Source organism: Erythrolamprus reginae, chromosome Z, assembly GCF_031021105.1.
Source record: "Erythrolamprus reginae isolate rEryReg1 chromosome Z, rEryReg1.hap1, whole genome shotgun sequence".
Classification (NCBI taxonomy): domain Eukaryota; kingdom Metazoa; phylum Chordata; class Lepidosauria; order Squamata; family Dipsadidae; genus Erythrolamprus; species Erythrolamprus reginae.
The window spans coordinates 148350588-148370202 of record NC_091963.1 but is presented as its reverse complement, the minus strand read 5'-3'; the positions used below and the strand labels follow the sequence as shown (position 1 = coordinate 148370202).

Genomic DNA, 19615 nt, shown 5'->3' with positions numbered 1-19615 from the left:
CAAATCTAATATTAAAAAACATAAAACCCTATCATTATTTTAAAAAAACCAAACAGCACATTCATACCAAACATAAGTATAAAAAAAAGCCTGGGGGAAAGGTGTCTCAACTCCTCCATGCCTGACTGCAGAGGTGGGTTTTAAGGAGCTTACGAAAGGCCAGGGGGGTGGGGGCAGTTCTAATCTCAGGGGGGAGCTGGTTCCAGAGGGCCGGGGCCGCCACAGAGAAGGCTCTTCCCCTGGGGCCCGCCAAACGACATTGTTTAGTCGACGGGACCCGGAGAAGGCCAACTCTGTGGGACCTTATTGGTCGCTGGGATTCGTGCGGTAGCAGGCGGTTCCGGAGGTAAGTCCTTGACGTACGATCAGTGACTAGGAGAGGTTTGAAGCTAAGACGGAGCCCCCCTTAAAGTACTTAAGATCACATTTTGACTCACAAACACACATACACGTGTACCCTATCGCATCGCAATTTGAGCACCCAACAACCAGCCTGCCTCAAGTGCCATTTTCTGCACCTCGTGGTCAATTGTGATAGTGATTTAGGACATAAAGTTTTGAAAATGGGCATTTTACGCCTAGTTTCCAACAAATGTCCATTGCAGAAAATAGTGATTCGCTTAATGACCACTGCAAAAAAAAAATCAAAATTGTGTACAGTCCTGTGGTGACCTACTTAACCAGCACAGTTTAAATTGTAATTATGGATTATGGATCATAACACTAAGGACTAGTAACATTTGAGCGAAGAAAATTGAGCTTTTCATATTTTCATCGTTGGGTTGATAAAAATTTAGGGAATTTCTCTCTCCTCCCCCCCAAAGAAAAAAACCCACACAGTTTGCATGGTTTTGGGATTTTTATCCTGCTTTTGTTTTGTAAACTTCCAGATTTTTTTTAAATTTTTAAAAAAGATTTGTACACACTGGGTGATGCAACGTTCATCAACTCACGTGATCTTCCATGACAAGAGGGCCGTGAGGTGCATAAGACTGAGCACCTGGTCAAAGGACATGCAGGTGGTTTTTGTGCCACAGGTAGGATTAGAACTCACCATCTGGTGATAGGCCCAAAGTCACCCAAGTGGCTTCCGGGCCTAATGTTGAACTAGAACTCACAGTCTCCTGGTGATTGGCCCAAAGTCGCCCAGCTGGCTTTCATGCCTAACTTCTGGGGATTGGCAAGAGATCAGCATATAAACAGCGAACCCTCCTCTCACATTGATATTTCCTCCTCCTCCCTCCCCCCCTGCAAACCCCCACTCCCTTGTAGCACTGATGACATTACCTAGTTGGCTCATGAAATGTCTGCAAGAAAACAACCAGGAGAGTTGTTCTTTCTTTCTTTCTTTCTTTCTTTCTTTCTTTCTTTCTTTCTCTCTCCTTCTCCTTCACCCTTCTCCTCCTCCTCTTATTCTTTTTTCTTCCTTTTTCTCTTCTTCCTCTCCTCTTTCATCCTCTTCCCCTTCTTCCCCTACCTTTACCCCTATTCCTCCCAATCCCACACTCCCTTTAGCACTGACTATGTTCCCTAGTCCGGTCATGAAACGTCTGCCAGAAACCCACCCAGTTCAGAGAAAACAACGATCCCCCCTCCCCGCCACCATCCTTTCTTTAGCGACCGCTCGAAGTTACGACGGACGTGCTGGAGAGGAGAGACGGGTCCCCAGCGGCCCGGCTCCGTCTGTCTCTTATGAACCCCGCGGGAGCCCGACCACAACCCCGGTCTCCTGATCCAGTTTGTCGCTCCCTCTGCCAAATTGCCAGCACGGTCGCAAAGCGGATCTCCTGCAGGGCTGATCTCGCCCATCCCGGACGTGCGTAGCCGGCTTCCCTCCGGGCAGATCGGAGTTAACCGTACAAGGAGGCGGGCAGGGAAGTGGGCAGGAGGAAGCGGAGAAGTGCCGGCTTTGCTGTCCGGTCGGAGCAGAAAGGGAGAGATCGGGTCTGGATTGCTTGCTTTCCCCGTTTGATTTTTTTTTAGGATCCACCGAGGATCGCGCCGACTCAACTGCGCCCCCAGGTTTTGCATTGCAACCTGCCTCTTTTGCGCGCAGATCCGGCCGCGGGGCGGGGGGGGGGGGGAGAGCGCAGGAAAGTCTTCCCCAGTTTCTTTGGCCAGGCAGCTGCGCCGAATCCTATGCGCCGCTCCTTTCTGGAGAGCCCGCGGATAGGCAATGTGCAGAAAACCCTCCTTGGTGGTGTTTGATCTGGGTGAGCTTTGGATCGCGCGCCCATCATCCTGGGCTGGGGCATGGTGTGTGTGTGTGTGTGTGTGTGTGTGTGTGTGTGTGTGTGTGTGTGTGATTGACTTGCCTCGGGGGTTGAGGAAAAGGGGAAATTTGGGGGTGGGTGGGAAAGGCAGGAGGGTCTTCTTCCAGGATTGGGGTGGGTGGGTGAAGAGACACCCCCACCCCATAAAAATCAGTCTTTCTCTGTATTGTTGTTATTGTTGTTGTTGTTCTTATTATTATATTTATTTTCTTTGCAGATTATACCTTGTGGCCTTTTTGGGTGGACACCCATGTGGACCCCCCCTTCCGCAAAAAGAGGTGAGGGGGGGAAAGGGGGAGGGGTGGTCTGTCGCCTGCAAATATTGGGGGTTTCCCTCTTAATTTTTCAGCTCCTTCCCCCCTTAAAAATTGAGCAACTGGCTCAAGTATCTAGAACAGTGTTTTATTTTTCTTCAGTCACCGGGACTTTTGAATGGGTGAACTTCAACTCCCAGAATTCCTCAATCAGTTTAAAAAAGCAAAACGAAACTAAACATCACCTGAATTGAATTGAAAAGTCCACCTATGGAACTCTGGGAGTTGAAGTCTATTTGTGTCGATGAGGGAATGCTGGGAGTTGAAGTCCATGTGTGGTGGCTAAGGAATTCTGGGAAATGAAGTCCACACGTGCTGGCTAGAGAATTCTGGGAGTTGAAGTCCATTTGTGTTGATGAGGAAATTCTGGGAGCGGAAATCCAGGTGTGTTGTCTAAGGAATTCTGGGAAATGAAGTCCACATATGCTGGCTAGGGAATTCTGGGAGTCGAAGTCCATGCCATGCGTGTTGGCCAGGGAACACTGATATGGAAATCAACCGTCCCAATTTTGCTCATGAGTCAAGGTACTACCTGTAGTATTTTAGTCTTGGGTAGAAAACAAGCTAACTCCATTTTGTGTCTCAATTCCTCCCAGCGATGGCTCAGTGCAAGACCGGAATCAACGGCCTGTTCAGCTGTACCCGGAAGTGCCAGAAGTGCTTCACCAGTTGAACAGCGAAGGGATCGCCATGGCAGCTGCCTCTCGGTAAATCAGGGCCTTGCTCTCTTTTATTGATTGATTGATTGATTGATTGATTGATTGATTGTTAGAGTTGAAAGGGACCATGCAGGTCATCAAGTCCAACCCCCTGCCTGAGCAGGAATCCTAAAGCACCCCAGCCAAGGGGCAGTCCAATCTCCTCTTGAAAGTGTCCAGAGTTGGGGAGTTCACAACCTCCGCAGGCAGGTTGTTCCACTGGTTGATCGCTCTGACCGTCAGGAAGTTCTTCCTTACTTCTAGGTTGAATCTCTCCTTGGTCAGCTTCCAGCCGTTGTTCCTCATCCGGCCCTCTGGTGCTCTGGAGAATAGAGTGGCCCCCTCCTCTCTGTGGCAACCCCTCATATACCTGTAGACTGCTATCATGTCCGCTCTGGCCCTCCTTTTCTCTAGGTTATCCATGCCCAGTTCCCACAGTCTCTCTTTGTAAGTCTTGGTTTCAAACTTATTTAAACTCTTTAAACTCTTATTTAAAACTTTCCCCGTTTATAAAGGCCAGTGAGGGCGAACCTATGGCATGCGTATCGCAGGTGGCAGGCGGAGCCATATCTGACGGCACCAGTAATGGGTTGCTACCGGTGCAGTGGTGACTGCGCACCAGTAGTGGCCGCCAGATTGCGCAATTTGCATGCGACCGCCATCTTTTTTCAGTCCTATGGGTGCCGCCATCTTTTTTCTTCAAATTTTCATATTTTTTTGCTTTGTGTGCATGCACAGTAGGAAAATCTTGTGACGGGACGGACACACGTGCATGATTTTGGCAATTTTTTTGATTACATGCATGCACAGAAGCAAAAAATTGCCAAAATCTCACACACACAGCATCTAGTTTTGGTCACCACACTCTAAATCCCCACCACAGTGCCTGATGGGGATTTTTAAAAAATAACATGTTTTCTTTAAGCAAACCGAAGTAAGCATATTGTCAAAGTTCTATTTAACATCCAAACTAAATCAGAATCCAAGTCAAAGTACTTCTAAAAGTTCCAATTTATTTCCGGAGCCATTTGATTTGAGTTTCCCACCCAGTTGAAAGTTCACATCCCTTGTTCCCCACCCACAAACTTGTCACGTTGCCTATTCAGATTGTGCAAGCGTGGCCAGTCCTCCTTCTACTTCCAGCCAGGTGGGTGGGTATCGGATGGCCTTGAACCATTTGAAAGAAAGCTTTGTGGCTGCCTCTGTTCCCTTTTGAAAATCACCCATCTTCCCATAAACATCAGGCCTTCTATAGATAGTGTGGCAAGCCGTTAATTTATCACCCACTTCTGCCACCGGCTAGACATATGTTGTACGAACGTACCCTATTTGGGGCAAAAATCGGTCCCCATTGCGGCATCTCACCCATCTGATCTTTTCCCCTCTCAGGACGAGCGAGATCCAAGGAGCCAGACAACTCTTAGATCTCTTCGGCTTAAGCCGCTATTTTCGCTACACCGAAATCTACCCTGGGAGTAAAACCACCCATTTCCAAAGGTAAAAAAAACAAAACACAAACTTTGGGAGCTTCAACGGTGTTCGGGTTCAGCAAGTTCGGCCGAATTTTACGCAAAATTCGGCCGAATCCGAACTTGAACCTGAACAGGGGATCCCTCCCATGAAGAGATTCCATGGGCGGAGCTTTGACGTCACCAGAAGATTGCTAAGGACGCCAAGTTGATCACTTCCTGGATTCCATGGAATCCAGGAAGTGATCACCTTGGCGTCCTTAGCAACCTGCCGGTGACGTCAAAGCTCCGAACGCCGAACACGACCCAGAAATTTGCCCGAACTTTGGAAAAATACCGAACACCGCAAAATTCGGTACGGACCCGAATTGTGCGGGTTCAGTTCACCCATCACTATTCTTCATTTATCTTCTGGATTTGGGAAGGTGACAGAGCCAGATAGAAAGGAGAGAGGGAGAGAGAAAGTGAGAAAAAGAGAGAGAGAGCAAGAGGGGGGGGGAGACAGAGAAAGAGAGAGAAAGAATGCAAGAGAGAGAGAGAGGAGAGGAAGGAAGAGAGAGAGTGAGAAAGCAAGAAAGAGAGAGAGAGAGAAATGACAGAAAAAAGGGGAGAAAAAAAGAGAAATGAGAAAATGATTGAGGCAGAACGAGAGAGAAACAGGGAGAGAAGTGACTCTTGATTTAAAGCATATGGTAAAAAGCACTTAAATAATAACAGAGAAAAAAAACCCCAGCCCTCACCTGTTTTTGAGTTCACACACAAACACACACACATAGGGGGGAGAGGAGGCAGGGATGGAAAAAGAGAGGAGAAGTGAGAGAGCGAAAGAATGGGAGAAAAAGGGAGGAAGAGGGAGAAATGAGCAACAAATGAGACAGAAAAGGGGGAGAGACAGGAGAGAGACCCAGAAATGAGAACAGTGGTAGAAGTTTGAGGAGGGATGATGGATTAAATATGGATTGACTATGAAATATTGGTAAAAGATATATTTAGGTGTTGTTTAATGTTAGGATGTATTAATTTTAAAAATTGGATTAGAATTTTATGAATTTAAAATATACAGTACTTGGAAATGTAGAAGATTGATGCAAGTTAATAATAGTAAATGCCAATAATTTATTTACTTACTTACTTACTTACTTACTTACTTACTTACTTACTTACTTACTTACTTACTTACTTACTTACTTACCTACCTACTTCCGGAACCTCCTGCTACCGCACGAATCCCAGCGACCGATAAGGTCCCACAGAGTTGGCCTTCTCTGGGTCCCATCGACTAAACAATGTCGTTTGGCGGGCCCCAGGGGAAGAGCCTTCTCTGTGGCGGCCCCGGCCCTCTGGAACCAACTCCCCCCGGAGATTAGAACTGCCCCCACCCTCCCTGTCTTTCGTAAACTACTCAAGACTCATTTATGCCGCCAGGCATGGGGGAGTTGAGATATTCCTTTCCCATAGGCCATTACAAGTTATGCATGGTATGTTTGTGTGTATTTTTGGTTTTATTATAAGGGTTTTTAGTTGTTTTATTAATTGGATTGCTACATGCTGTTTTTATCATTGTTGTTAGCCGCCACGAGTCTGCGGAGAGGCGCAGCATACAAATCCAATAAATAAATAAATAAATACTTATTTGCTTGCTTGCTTGCTTGCTTGCTTGCTTGCTTGCTTGCTTGCTTGCTTGCTTGCTTGCTTGCTTGCTTGCTTGCTTGCTTGCTTGCTTGCTTGCTTGCTTGCTTGCTTGCTTATACTGTACTTCAATACCGCTCAGTCCCAAAGGGAGTGCCGCTCAGACACTATACTTTTCCGCCCACACCGAAAAAAAATTAGAGGGAACATTGCCACAATGTGGCAGTAAAAAAATCACTGCAGCCAATCACTGCTCGAAGGATCAAAGAAGGGTGCCCTGTCTCCTACAGGGCTTGTCCTATGTTGAGTGCCTTTTAAGGACCGGACAACCTTTTAATCAGGCTTGTGTAAAGTCTCCTGTCTTGAGCAGGTTGGCGGGGGGGGGGGGGGCAGACTAGAAGACCTCCATGGTCCCTTCTGAGCCATATGATCCTCGGTTTTCCTTTATTTCTTTTCCAGGTTGAGTCAACAGAGTGGCATCCCACTTCAAAAAATGCTCTTCTTTGATGACGAAAGCCGGAATATTCGTGACGTTAGCACCTTAGGTATCCTTCAAATATGGCGCAGTGTGGGATATTAATTATTCTAGAGCTGTGTGTGAAAGACAATCGCCAGGAGACAGGGAGTTCTAGTCCCGCTTTAAGCGTGAAATGCGGCTGGGTCACTTTGGGCTGATCTCCAGGAGACAAAGAGTTTTAATCCTACTTTAGGATGAAAACTGACCTACCACCAGTAGACTAGAAGTTCTAGGCTCTCCTTAAGCTTTAAAGGCAGCTAGGTGACCCTGGGCCGATCACCAGGAGAGAATGTGTTTAACATTTAAATATGTTAAAGGGTTAAATAAGGTTCAGAGGGGAAGTGTTTTTAATAGGAAAGTGAACACAAGAACAAGGGGACACAATCTGAGGTTAGTTGGGGGAAAGATCAAAAGCAACATGAGAAAATATTATTTTACTGAAAGAGTAGTAGATCCTTGGAACAAACTTCCAGCAGACGTGGTAGATATATCCACAGTAACTGAATTTAAACATGCCTGGGATAAACATAGATCCATCCTAAGATAAAATACAGAAAATAGTATAAGGGCAGACTGGATGGACCATGAGGTCTTTTTGTGCCGTCAGACTTCTATGTTTCTATGATGTCTCCGGCAATAAATTGGAACTTAGTGGAGTAAATTTGATTTGGTTTGGATGCTACCTGGAGCCTTGACACATAAGTTGAGGACTGCCGGTGTAGAAAACAGCAGGCCTCAATGCCTGGGGAGGTTAAAGGAAAACTAACTCGACGGACAGTGTTAACTTTTTCCTTGTTTTTCTCTTAGGAGTTGTATGTATCCCCGTCCCAAGAGGCATGACACTTTCTCTCCTCAAAGAAGGTTTAGAGACTTTCGCACAGTCTTCCGAGACTCATCCGGCCGACAGAGTTTAAACCTCAAACTTCCTGGATCCCCCTGTCTTCTGTTTCCCTCATGGAAAGCATTGGTTGGACATTAGGGACGGTCATCTATTTATGCGTGAGGCGGAAAGTGATGGGAGCTTCTTCCTCCAGTTTCGTCCTTAAAAGAATGTTTCCGTCCCGTGGTGGTTACCACAGAGCAAGGTTCTGCAATCGTGGAGCCATTTTAAGACTTGAGGACTTCAACTCCCAGAATTCCCCCAGGCAGCATGGAATTCTGGGAGTTGAAGTCCACGAGTCTTTCAAGGGGCCACGTTTGCAAGAACCAGCGAAGGGTAGGTGCTCGTGACTCTTTCATCCCAATAAAAACTGAGGAAAAATAAATAAATCTGTCTCTCCGTTTCTAAATTAGCGCAGGAACTGCGGACAATTAAATCAGATTTAAATAATGGTTTTGATGGGTGGGAAAGTCCCCTGACCTCTGGAAAGTAATAAAAACAGCTAAAGGGTTCCAAAAATATTTTTATTTTTTCCTTACCATTTACATAGAAACATAGAAGATTGACGACAGAAAAAGACCTCATGGTCCATCTAGTCTGCCCTTATACTATTTCCTATATTTTATCTTAGGGTGGATCTATGTTTATCCCAGGCATGTTTAAATTCAGTTAGTGTGGATTTATCTACCACGTCTGCTGGAAGTTTGTTCCAAGCATCTACTACTCTTTCAGTATAATAATATTTTCTCATGTTACTTCTAATCTTTCCCCCAACTAACCTCAGATTTTGCCCCCTGGTTAAAAGTACAATATTCCCAGAGAAGAAACTACACACGATTAGATTAAAAACTCTTAATGCCTTTTTGGCAATGTTGTTACACTTAGTCCATTTGAGATGAGTATTCCAAGGTCCTTGACAGAGTGAGGATCATCTACGAGGTCATATCCACTCTGCTTGTATTTTATGTCCTTGTTTGTTTGCCGATGTGTAAGACAGAGCATTTGTTGGCTGAGATTTGAAGTTGTCAGTTGTTTGACCATTCTGACAGATAGTTAAGATCTTTTTGAAAGGTAGCAGCATTGTTGGCGGTGTTGAATAGTTTTACATCATCAGCAAAGAGAACTCAGTTGTTTGTAATATAATCGCAAAGGTCATTTATGTAAAGTAGGAAAAGTATAAAGAATTGCGGGAGGGGGGGCATAATAGCAGCCTTCCAGTATCTGGGGGCTTCCCCAAAGAAGGGTCACATTATTCTCTAAAGCACCTGAAGGCAGAAGAAACAATGTATGGAAACTAATCAAAGAGAGTCGCATAGAAACATAGAAGACTGGCGGCAGAAAAAGACCTCATGGTCCATCTAGTCTGCCCTTATACTATTTTCTGTATTTTATCTTAGGATGGATCTATGTTTATCCCAGGCATGTTTAAATTCAGTTACTGTGGATATATCTACTACATCTGCTGGAAGTTTGTTCCAAGCATCTATTACTCTTTCAGTCAAATAATATTTTCTCATATTGCTTTTGATCTTTCCCCCAACTAACTTCAGATTGTGTCCTTGTTCTTGTGTTCACTTTCCTATTAAAAACACTTCCCTCCTGGACCTTATTTAACCCTTTAACATATTTAAATAAGGTCCAGGAGGGAAGTGTTTTTAATAGGAAAGTGAACACAAGAACAAGGGGACACAATCTGAAGTTAGTTGGGGGAAAGATCAAAAGCAACATGAGAAAATATTATTTTACTGAAAGAGTAGTAGATCCTTGGAACAAACTTCCAGCAGACGTGGTTGATAAATCCACAGTAACTTGGATTTAAGGAGAAACTTCCTAACAGTGAGGACAATTAACCAATGGAACAGCATGCCACCAGAAGTTGTAAATGTTTCGTCACTAGAGGTTTTAAAGAAAAAACTGGACATCCACTGTCTGAAATGGTATAGGTTCTTCTGTCTGAGCACAGGGGGTTTGTCTAGAAGACTTCCATGATTCCTTCCAGCTTTATTCTGATTGTTATTATGGCTAAAATCAATCCATAGTTTTCAGCTGGGAGCCCTTTATGATCAAAATGGAGCCCAAAATGTATGTTGCCAAACAAGACATTTAATGAACTTTGTCCCATTTGATGACCTTTCTTGTCACCATTGTTAAGTGAATCACTGCATTTCTTAAGTGAGTAACCCGGTCGTTAAGCGAATCCAAGTTCTCCACTGACTGCTTATCAGAAGGTCCCGTGACTCTGGGACACCACAACCATCATAAATACGAGTCAGTTGTCAAAGCATCTAAATTTTGATCATGTGACCACAACGATTGTGTGAAAAGCAGTCATCCATCCCTTTTTTTGCCTCACTGCCCTTGTGACCGCAAATGGTCACTAAACGAAGACAACCTGTGAGGATCTGGGAAAGAAATGACTAACAGAACACCAGAGTTGGAAGAGACCTTAGAGGTCTTCTAGTCGGACCCGCCCCCCCCCCCCCAGCTCAATACTATTTCAGAGAAACGAATCTGAGTGGATTAAAGTGTGCAGTCACTTTAAGGCCTGGAAAAGATTGGGGGGGGGGGTTGTCACGGTTCCTTTAAGAGACAGGGAAGGGCGGTGCGGTGACGTCACAAAGCACATGATTTATCGGCTCTTCCAAATCCTTTTCTCTCCCTCCCCCAATGCTTTCATCACATGCCTCTAACAGGCCTCAGAGAAAAAAGCTGTCATTTTACCCCTATTTCCGGTTCCTATTAAGAGTTAGTGCTTGAGGGATATTTGAAGGCCCAATGGAAGTACTTCGAGGCTCTCCCACCAATTAATTTGCTTTTAATTTATTAATCCCTTTGCTTAACATTTCAAGGTAACCATTTCAATGCCCAGAGTGCAAAATTGATGTCGTTCCGTGACACCTCTCCTTGCGTACCCCTTCTCTTTCTATGCTCGCTTCGCTCGGGAGCCGGTCGTTGACGAACGCATCCACCCAAAAACTTGCTATTCCTTTAATTTGTTGCCGCCCTCTGGCACGTGACGGGGCGGGGCAAGGTTGGTAGGTGGGTGAAGCCGGAAGAGGAAACCCAGTGAATTTCCCCACCAGGCGAGATGAGTGGCTTAGGGAAGCTGTTTGGGAAAGGTGAGGTTCCTTATTCTAGTTTCCCCCCCTCCACCCCCCGACAGTGAGTTGGTATCGCCCATAGCCCATTGGGGATCCCGGGACTTGGGAGCAACCAAGTGGCGCGAGGGAGGGGGAAGGGGAAAAAGAAAGAAAAAGGGGAAGGAAAGAAAGGATGAAAAGAGAGAGAAATGAGGGGGTTACTATTTTGCCCCTTAGAACTGGGGCCTTATTTACAAAAAAATGTGGTTTGAAGATCCTGGATGGTTTTCATGGCTCTTGCTGACCAGGGCTGGTGAAGGGGTACATTGACAACCCCTCCCCCTCTAAATGAGCAGAAAAGGACCTGCTCATTATTTTGGGATGGGTGTGTGAAGAGGATGGATGTGCAAAATTTGCGTGGCAGATTTGATTTAGCCCCACCTTGACAATGTCTGCTTTCTTCTTCTTTTTTTAATAGCGTTTTTTTAAAAAAAAGCTGAATTAATTTTATACAAAGGTTAAGGTTGCGGATGCATACAAACCCCCTCCCCCGCCAAAAATGGTGTGGTCCACTAATGCATTAGGTTGGGATTTGCAACAGAATCATTGGATGCCGACCCATGGAGGTTGATGGGACTTCCTTCCAATGAGGGTGATGGGAGGCCCAACCCAATGGAGAGGATAGGACCCCTAATCCAATGGAAAGAATGGGATCCCCAACTCAATGGAGATGATGGAGGTCCCACCTCAGTGGAAATGGTGGGGCCCCCAACTCAATGGGGATGTTGGGACCCCCAGCCCAATGGGAATGATGGGCCCCTCAACTCAATGGGGTTGATTGAATCCCCAACTCAATGGGAATAATGGGATCCCAACTCAATGGGGTTGATTGAACCCTCAATATGATGGGAATCACTCAGTGGGGATGATGAAGGTCCCAACTCAATGGGGATGATGGGGCCCTCAACTCAATGGGGTTGATTGAACTCCCAGTCCGATAGGAACAATGGGATCCAATTTCAATGGGGATGCTGGGGGACCCCAATCCAATGGGAATGATGGAGCCCCCAAGTCAATGGGGTTGATTGAATCCCCAATCCAATGAGAATGATGGGAGTCCCAATGGGAATAATGGGATCCCAACTCAATGGAGATGATGGAGGTCCCAACCCAATAGGAATGATGGGCCCCTCAACTCAATGGGAATAATGGGGTCCCAACTCAATGGGGTTGATTGAATCCCCAACTCAATGGGAATAATGGGGTCCCAACTCAATGGGGTTGATTGAATCCCCAACTCAATGGGAATAATGGGGTCCCAACTCAATGGGGTTGATTGAACCCTCAATATGATGGGAATAACTCAGTGGGGATGATGAAGGTCCCAACCCAATGGGGATGATGGGGGGCCCAACTCAATGGGGATGATGGGACCCACAACCCAATGAGAATGATGGGGCCCTCAACTCAATGGGGTTGATTGAACTCCCAGTCCGGTAGGAACAATGGGATCCAATTTCAATGGGGATGCTGGAGGACCCCAACCCAATGGAAATGATGGAGCCCCCCAGTCAATGGGGTTGATTCAATCCCCAATCCAATGAGAATGATGGGAGGCCCAATGGGGGTGATGGGACCTCCAATTAAATGAGAATAATGGGATCCCCAACTGGATGGGGATGATGGAGGCCCCCAACGCAATGGGGATGATGGGGGTTCCAACTCAGCGGGAATAATGGGATCCCTAACTCAATAGGGGCTGATGAGATCCCCATTCAATGAGGATTATGGGGGCCACCGACTTAATGTGGATGATGAGAACCTCAACCTAACGATGATGATGGGACCCCCAACTCAATGGGGTTAATTGAACCTCCAACTCAATGAGGATGATGGGCTCCACATTCAGTGGGGATAGTGGGCCCCAAGTTGACGGGAACAATGACACCACCATTTCTGAACCAAACGGATTCATGGCCGTAGTCTTGAAAATGCTTCTTGAACTGGTCAAATATTTTCATTGTGACACCCACCCCCAAAAATCCCTTTTCCTGTTCTCCAGGCAAGAAGGCCAAGGCCCCCACCCCACAGGAGGCCATCCAAAAGCTGCACGAGACAGAAACCATCCTGGTCAAAAAGCAGGAATTCTTGGAAGAGAAGATCCAGCAGGAACTGCAATCGGCTAAGAAACATGGCACAAAGAATAAAAGAGGTAGGAGACGAAAGAGGGGAAGGGTTTGGGGAAGTAGCCACACCTGAACCCTAAAGAGGAGCTGGAGAAAAAATAAGGGGATCCTTATAGGAATAAAAAAATAAATACGAAAGACGTTCTCCCCATATCTTGTCATGATAAACACAAATATTGGCCTTCCTATTCTAAGTAGGTAGTCCTCAACTTACAACCACAGTGGAGCCCAGAATTTATGTCGTCAAGGGAGAAGTTTTGTTGAGTGGGTTTGGCCTCATTTTTTTCCAATGTTGTTAATTGAATCCCTGCGGTGGTTCTAAATGAGTTATAATCCATTGTTGGATATTATTATTATTAATTATTACTATTATTATTACTTTAATTGATAAAATACACATTAAAAAAGACAACAACAAAAAAGAAACAATTAACAAATGTGATTTAGTATGTACACTTAAATACCCTAAATTATTACATCAATTTTCACTTTAAAACTGTTGTTCACCAAATATGTATGTATGTAAGGAAGCATTAAGGTCCTCCCATATTTGGGTATGCCAGGGTGATTAGACAGAAAAAATATAACACTCCCCTGGTACAAAGCTGAAAGGATGAGATACTGTGGCCTAAAGGTTAATTCTCTAAGGCTACAGGTTCAAATCCCAGTGAGGGTATGGCTAGCTGATAAGAGGGAACAACCTTGAAATAGATCTATACTAGTCTCCTTTCATTTTCATTTCAGCAAAAATATGTTACACACACATACATATATATACACATACATTTTACTTCTCCATAAAGTTTCTTTAATTTAACATGGTTCTCCCTTCTTCCCACTGGTGGTATAATTGATTTCAAGTTACATAATACTCAGTCTCATTTTTTTCTTTCAATTCAAGCGTTAGTCTTTCCATCATAGCACTTATTAGTATTTTATATAGAATAACTTCTTCTGTGGGTATATTCCTGTTCTTCCAATATTGAACACAGGTGAGACTTGCAGCAGTCAAGTTATGCAGCATGAGATAGGTGGTAATTTTCTCATATGTGTCCCTAGTTATCCCTAGCAGGAAAAGTTCTGGCTTTAAGTCTAATTATTATTATTATTATTATTATTATTATTATTATTATTATTATTAATTAGATTTGTATGCTGCCCCTCTCCATAGACTCGGGGCGGCTCACAACAATAACAAAGACAATGTAAAAACAAATCTAATAATTTAAAAAACACTAAAACCCCCATTATTAAAAGCAAGCATACACACAAACATTCCATGTATAAACTGTATAGGCCCGGGGCAGATGTCTCAGTTCCCCCATGCCTGACGGCAGAGATGGGTCTTAAGAACTTTATGAAAGGCAAGGAGGGTGGGGGCAGTTCTGATCTCCGGGGGGAGCTGGTTCCAGAGGGTCGGGGCCGCTACAGAGAAGGCTCTTTTCCTGGGTCCCGCCAAACGACATTGTTTAGTCAACGGGACCCGGAGAAGGCCAACTCTGTGGGATCTAACCGGTCGCTGGGATTCGTGCGGCAGAAGGCGGTCCCGGAGATATTCTGGTCTGATGCCATGAAGGGCTTTATAGGTCATAACCAACACTTTGAATTGTGACCGGAAATTGATCGGCAACCAATGCAGACTGCGGAGTGTTGGTGTAACATGGGCATATTTGGGAAAGCCCATGATTGCTCTCGCAGCTGCATTCTGCATGATCAATTGCATGATCAATATTTCTTCCAACCAAAGTTTTATTGTTGTCCAAAATGTTTCTGATTTTTACATTCCCACCACGTGTGATAGTAAGTACCCAGTGAAGTCACACACTTCCAACAGACCGGCAATAATTTTGTATTTATCTTTGCTATTCTTGTTGGTGGGAGATGCCACTTATAAAACATCTTCTGTACGTTTTCTTTATACAAGGCAGCTAAGAGGAGCTGGGGAAAATAAGGGGATCCTTGTAGGAATAAAAAAAAAATGAAAGATGTTCTCCTCATTAGCCTGTAATGATAAACATAAATATTGGGATTCCTGTTCTTTGTAGGTGGTCCTCCACTTACAACCACAACTGAGCCCTGGGGAATGCTCTGATAGTCCTAACGATGATTATGATGATAATAATGCATAGCTAGAGGTATAACAAGCAGGAAGAGGGAGATTGTGATCCCCTTATATAGAGTGCTGGTGAGACCACATTTGGAATTCTGTGTCCAGTTCTGGAGACCTCACCTACAAAAATATATGGATAAAATTGAACGGGTCCAAAGACGGGCTACAAGAATGGCGGAAGGTCTTAAGCATAAAACGTATCAGGAAAGACTTCATGAACTCAATCTGTATAGTCTGGAGGACAGAAGAAAAAGGGGACATGATTGAAACATTTAAATATGTCAAAGGGTTAAATAAGGTCCAGGAGGGAAGTGTTTTTCATAGGAAAGTGAACACAAGAACAAGGGGGCACAATCTGAAGTTAGTTGGGGAAAAGATCAAAAGCAACGTGAGAAAATATTATTTTACTGAAAGAGTAGTAGATCCTTGGAACAAACCTCCAGCAGACGTGGTTGGTAAATCCTCAGTAACTGAATTTAAACATGCCTGGGATAAACATATATCCATTGTAAGATTAAATACAGGAAATAGTATAAGAGCAGACTAGATGGACCATGAGGTCTTTTTCTGCCGTCAGTCTTCTATGTTTCTCTGTTTCTATAATAATAATAACAACAACAACAACAACAACAACAACAACAACAATAGGGGCGGCATACAAATCTAATAAATAAATAATAATAACAATGCCAAAGGATTTCAGCAGACATTTGAAAATCATTGGAATTGACAAAATTTCCACCTGTCAATTTTAAAAGGCCACTCTACTGGGATCGGCCTATATAACTCACTGCTACACCACACAGTCCTAGGTGCTTGGGAAGCACTCCATTGGTGATAAAATACGAAATCCAGCATAGTGATCTCATTTGCTATGTTGAATTGATGATGATGATTATGAAGATGATGATACAACAACAACAACAGAGTTACAAGGGACATTGGAGGTTTATAGTCCAACCCCCCTGCTTAGGCAGGAAACCCAACACCACTTCAGACAAATTGTTATCCAATCTCTTCTTAAAAACTTCCAGTGTTGTACCATTCACAACTTCTGGAAGCAAGCCGTTCCACTGGTTAATTGTTCTAACTGTCAGAAAATTTCTCCTTAGTTCTAAGTTACTTCTCCCCTTGTTTAGTTTCCACCCATTGCTTCTTGTTCTACCCTCGGGTGCTTTGGAGCAGCGTTTCCCAACCGGTGTGCCGCGGCACACTAGTGTGCCGTGAGACACGGCCAGGTGTGCCGCGAAGCTAGGGAAGCTCCAGCTGGGCGGGGCGCTGTCAGTGCCTCCGACCTCCCAGCTCCTGCCCGATGCCGCGGTTTCTGGCGCTCTCCTGCTGGGCCCCAAAGAAGGAAGGCAGGAAGAAGGAGAGCTTCATTCTTCGTGCCTTTTTCCCGCCTTCCTTCTTTGGGGCCCAGCAGGAGAGCGCCAGAAACCGCGGCATCGAGCAGGAACCGGGAGGTCGGAGGCACCGGCAGCGCCCCGCCCAGCTGGAGCTTCCCTGGCGTCGGCGGCAAGTGTCCTTTGGGGCCCGGCGGGAGGGCACTGGCGGTGGGGGCGGGGGGCTGGCTGCAGCGGCCGCAGGCAGTCACGGGGAGATGGCAGTCGCGGGGAGATGGCAGCAGTCGTGGGGAGAGCTCCAGGGTGGAGGCACCGACGGTGGCAATTGGACGTGCTGCTGGACGCCGTAATTGCTGGCGCTGCGGGCCTGGCATATACGGCGTCCAGCAGCACGTCCAGCTGCCGCCGTCAGGGTTCCCGTTTGCAGTCAGCTGAGAGAGAGGGAGAGAAAGAAAGAGACATATAAGAGAGGCAGAGAGAGAGAGAGAAAGAGAGACATAGCAAGAGAGGCAGAGAAAGAGAGACATAGCAAGAGAGGCAGAGAGAGAGAGAGAAAGAAAGAGAGACATAGCAAGAGAGAAAGAGAGACATAGCAAGAGAGGCAGAGAGAGAGAGAGAAAGAGAGAGAAAGAAAGAGAGATAGCAAGAGAGGCAAAGAAAAGAAAAAGACATATAGCAAGAGACAGTGAAAGAGAGAGAGAGAGCAAGAAAGAGAGAAAAAAGCAAGAAAGAGATAGCAAGAGAGACAGAGAGAGAGAGAGAGAGCAAGGGAGAGAGAAAGACATAGAGGAAGGGAAGGAGGGAGAGAGAAAGAGAGCAAAAAAGAGAGAAAGAAAGAAAGAGGGATGGAGAGAGAGAAAGAAGGGAAGGAAGGAAAAGAGAGAAAGAGGGAGAAATAGAGCGAAAGGGAGGAAGAGAGAGGGGTTTTTTGTCCAAACTTTTCTTTAGCCCGCCCCCCCTTCAATGTTCCCCAGGATTTTGAAAATATGAATAATGTGCCGTGACTCAAAACAGGTTGGGAAACACTGCTTTGGAGAATAGGTTTGACTCCCTCTTCTTCGTGGCAACCCCTGAGATCTTAATTTATTATTATTTATGTTACAGCCCAATCGCCCTTGCCGACTCACAGTTGCTTACAAAAATAGAACCACACTCTGTAAAAGAAATAATAATAATAACAACAACAATAATAACCCTCTACTCCCTCCACCCTGGCAACATACTACACCTTCATTGTAAAAAAAATATGATCCTAAGCCATTTTTTTCCAATGTCGTCGTAACTTCAAACAACAACAACAATAATAACCCTCAACTACTCCCTCCACCCTGGCAACATACTAAACCCCCAGATCTCTTTGTTTTAGCTGGCCTTGTCTGGATTTACTTAAGCAAAGTCAAGCTGATAAGTAACTGGGATAGAAAACAATCTTAAATTCCTAGAGTGTAGCTGTTTCTCAATCTCAGCCACTTTAAGAGGTGTGGACTTCAACTCCCAGAATTCCACAGTAGGCTATGGTAGGATGACTAGGGATTTCTGGGAGTTGAAGTCCACATATTTTAAAGTGAGCTTAAATGGTAAAATCCCAGAAAAAAAGTACAAATTAGACCTCACAACCACAATTCAGCCCCCAAATTTCTGTGGCTGGGTGAAATATTTGTTGAGTGGATTTTGTTCCATTTTACGACCTTTCTTGCCCCCGTGGTTAAGCAAGTCGCTACAGTTGTTGGTGACTAATACGCTTATTGGTTGAATCCGGCTTCTCCCATTGACTTGGCCTGTCAGAAAGAGACGGGGATGGGCACAGAGACAGAGAGAGACAAACAGAGAGAGAGAAAGAGGGAGAGGGAGAGAGAAACTGAGAGAAATTGAGAGAAAAAGAAAGAGAGAGAGAGAAAGATGGAGACTAAGAGAAACTGAGAGAGACAGAGAGAAAGAGAGAAAGACAGAGAGAGAGACAGAGACTGAGAGAAAGAGAGAAACAGAGAGAGAGAGAGAAAGACAGAGACAGAATGAGAGAGTCAGATAGAAAGAGAGGGAGAGAGAGGGAGAGAAATTGAAAGAGAGAGAGAGACAGAGAGAGAAAGATGGAGACTAAGAGAAACTGCGAGAGAGACAGAGAGAAAGACCGAAAGGGAGATAGAGACAGAGAGAGAGAAAGAGAGAAACAGACAGAGAGAGAGAGACTGAGAGAAACAGAGAGAAAGACAGAGACTAAGAGACAGACTGAGTCAGACAGACAGAGAGAGAGAGAGACAGACAAACAGAAAGAGGGAGGGAGAGAGAGAAACTGAGAGAAATTGAGAGAGAAAGAGAGAGAGAGAGAGATGGAGACTAAGAGAAACTGCGAGAGAGACAGAGAGAAAGACAGAAAGACAGAGAGGGAGACAGAGACTGAGAGAAACAGAGAAACAGAGAGAGAGAGAAAAACAGAGAGACAGAATGAGAGAGTCAGATAGAAAGAGGGGGGAGAGAGAGAGAGAAATTGAGAGTGAAAGAGAGAGACAGAGACAGAGAAAGATGGAGACTAAGAGAAACTGCGAGAGAGACAGAGAGAAAGACCGAAAGGGAGACAGAGACTGAGAGAGAAACAGAGAGAGAGAGAGACTGAGACTGAAAGACAGACACGTAGAGACACAGACAGACAGACACACAGAGAGAGAAAGGAAGAGACAGGCAGATAGAAAGGGACAGACAGACAGAGAGAGAAAGAGAGAAACAGACACAGAGAGAGAAAGACTGAGAGACAGAGAAACAGAGAGAGAGACAGACAGAGAAACAGAGAGAGAAAGAGAGAGAGACTGAGAGAAATTGAGAGAGAAAGAGAGAGAGACAGAGAGAGAAAGAAAGAAAGATGGAGACTAAGATAAACTGCGAGACAGAGAGAAAGACAAAGGGAGACAGAGACTGAGAGAGAGAGAGACTGAGAGAAACAAAGAGAAAGACAGAGAGATAGAGAGACACAGACAGACAGAGACAGAATGGAAGAGACAGGCAGATAGAAAGGGACAGACAGAGAGAGAGAGAGAAAGACAGAGACTGAGAGAGAGAGAGAGAGAGGACCCACTCTGAATTGAGCAACACCCTTTGCAAAGAAACCCAAAGGGCACAACCTT

At 45.0% G+C, this 19615-nt stretch overlaps 2 protein-coding genes across 2 annotated transcripts in view; both read left to right on the top strand.

Annotated features, from left to right (window-relative positions):
* The first annotated feature begins 1894 nt into the window (after nucleotides 1-1894).
* Nucleotides 1895-8169, top strand: MDP1 (magnesium dependent phosphatase 1). Its single transcript, XM_070726430.1, has 6 exons — nucleotides 1895-2213; nucleotides 2491-2551; nucleotides 3184-3294; nucleotides 4675-4782; nucleotides 6843-6928; nucleotides 7708-8169. The coding sequence occupies exons 1-6, from the start codon at nucleotides 2177-2179 to the stop codon at nucleotides 7812-7814; spliced, it is 510 nt and encodes a 169-aa protein (XP_070582531.1). The 5' UTR covers nucleotides 1895-2176; the 3' UTR covers nucleotides 7815-8169.
* Nucleotides 8170-10812: 2643 nt separating this feature from the next.
* Nucleotides 10813-19615, top strand: part of TM9SF1 (transmembrane 9 superfamily member 1) — a 48483-nt gene continuing 39680 nt past the window's right edge. Inside the window, exons 1-2 of the mRNA XM_070728723.1 lie at nucleotides 10813-10899; nucleotides 12923-13072. Of these exons, the coding sequence (XP_070584824.1) occupies nucleotides 10869-10899; nucleotides 12923-13072 (181 nt within the window). The 5' untranslated portion in view covers nucleotides 10813-10868. The remainder of the gene's footprint in view (nucleotides 10900-12922; nucleotides 13073-19615) is intronic.

Excerpts from the sequence above, each read along its gene's own strand:
- MDP1 (XM_070726430.1), top strand. The coding sequence starts at position 2,177 with ATGTGCAGAAAACCCTCCTTGGTGGTGTTTGATCTGG. Across the intron at positions 4,783-6,842 it reads AAAACCACCCATTTCCAAAG|GTTGAGTCAACAGAGTGGCA; the intron begins GTAAAAAAAACA and ends TTTCTTTTCCAG. Across the intron at positions 6,929-7,707 it reads TCGTGACGTTAGCACCTTAG|GAGTTGTATGTATCCCCGTC; the intron begins GTATCCTTCAAA and ends TTTTTCTCTTAG.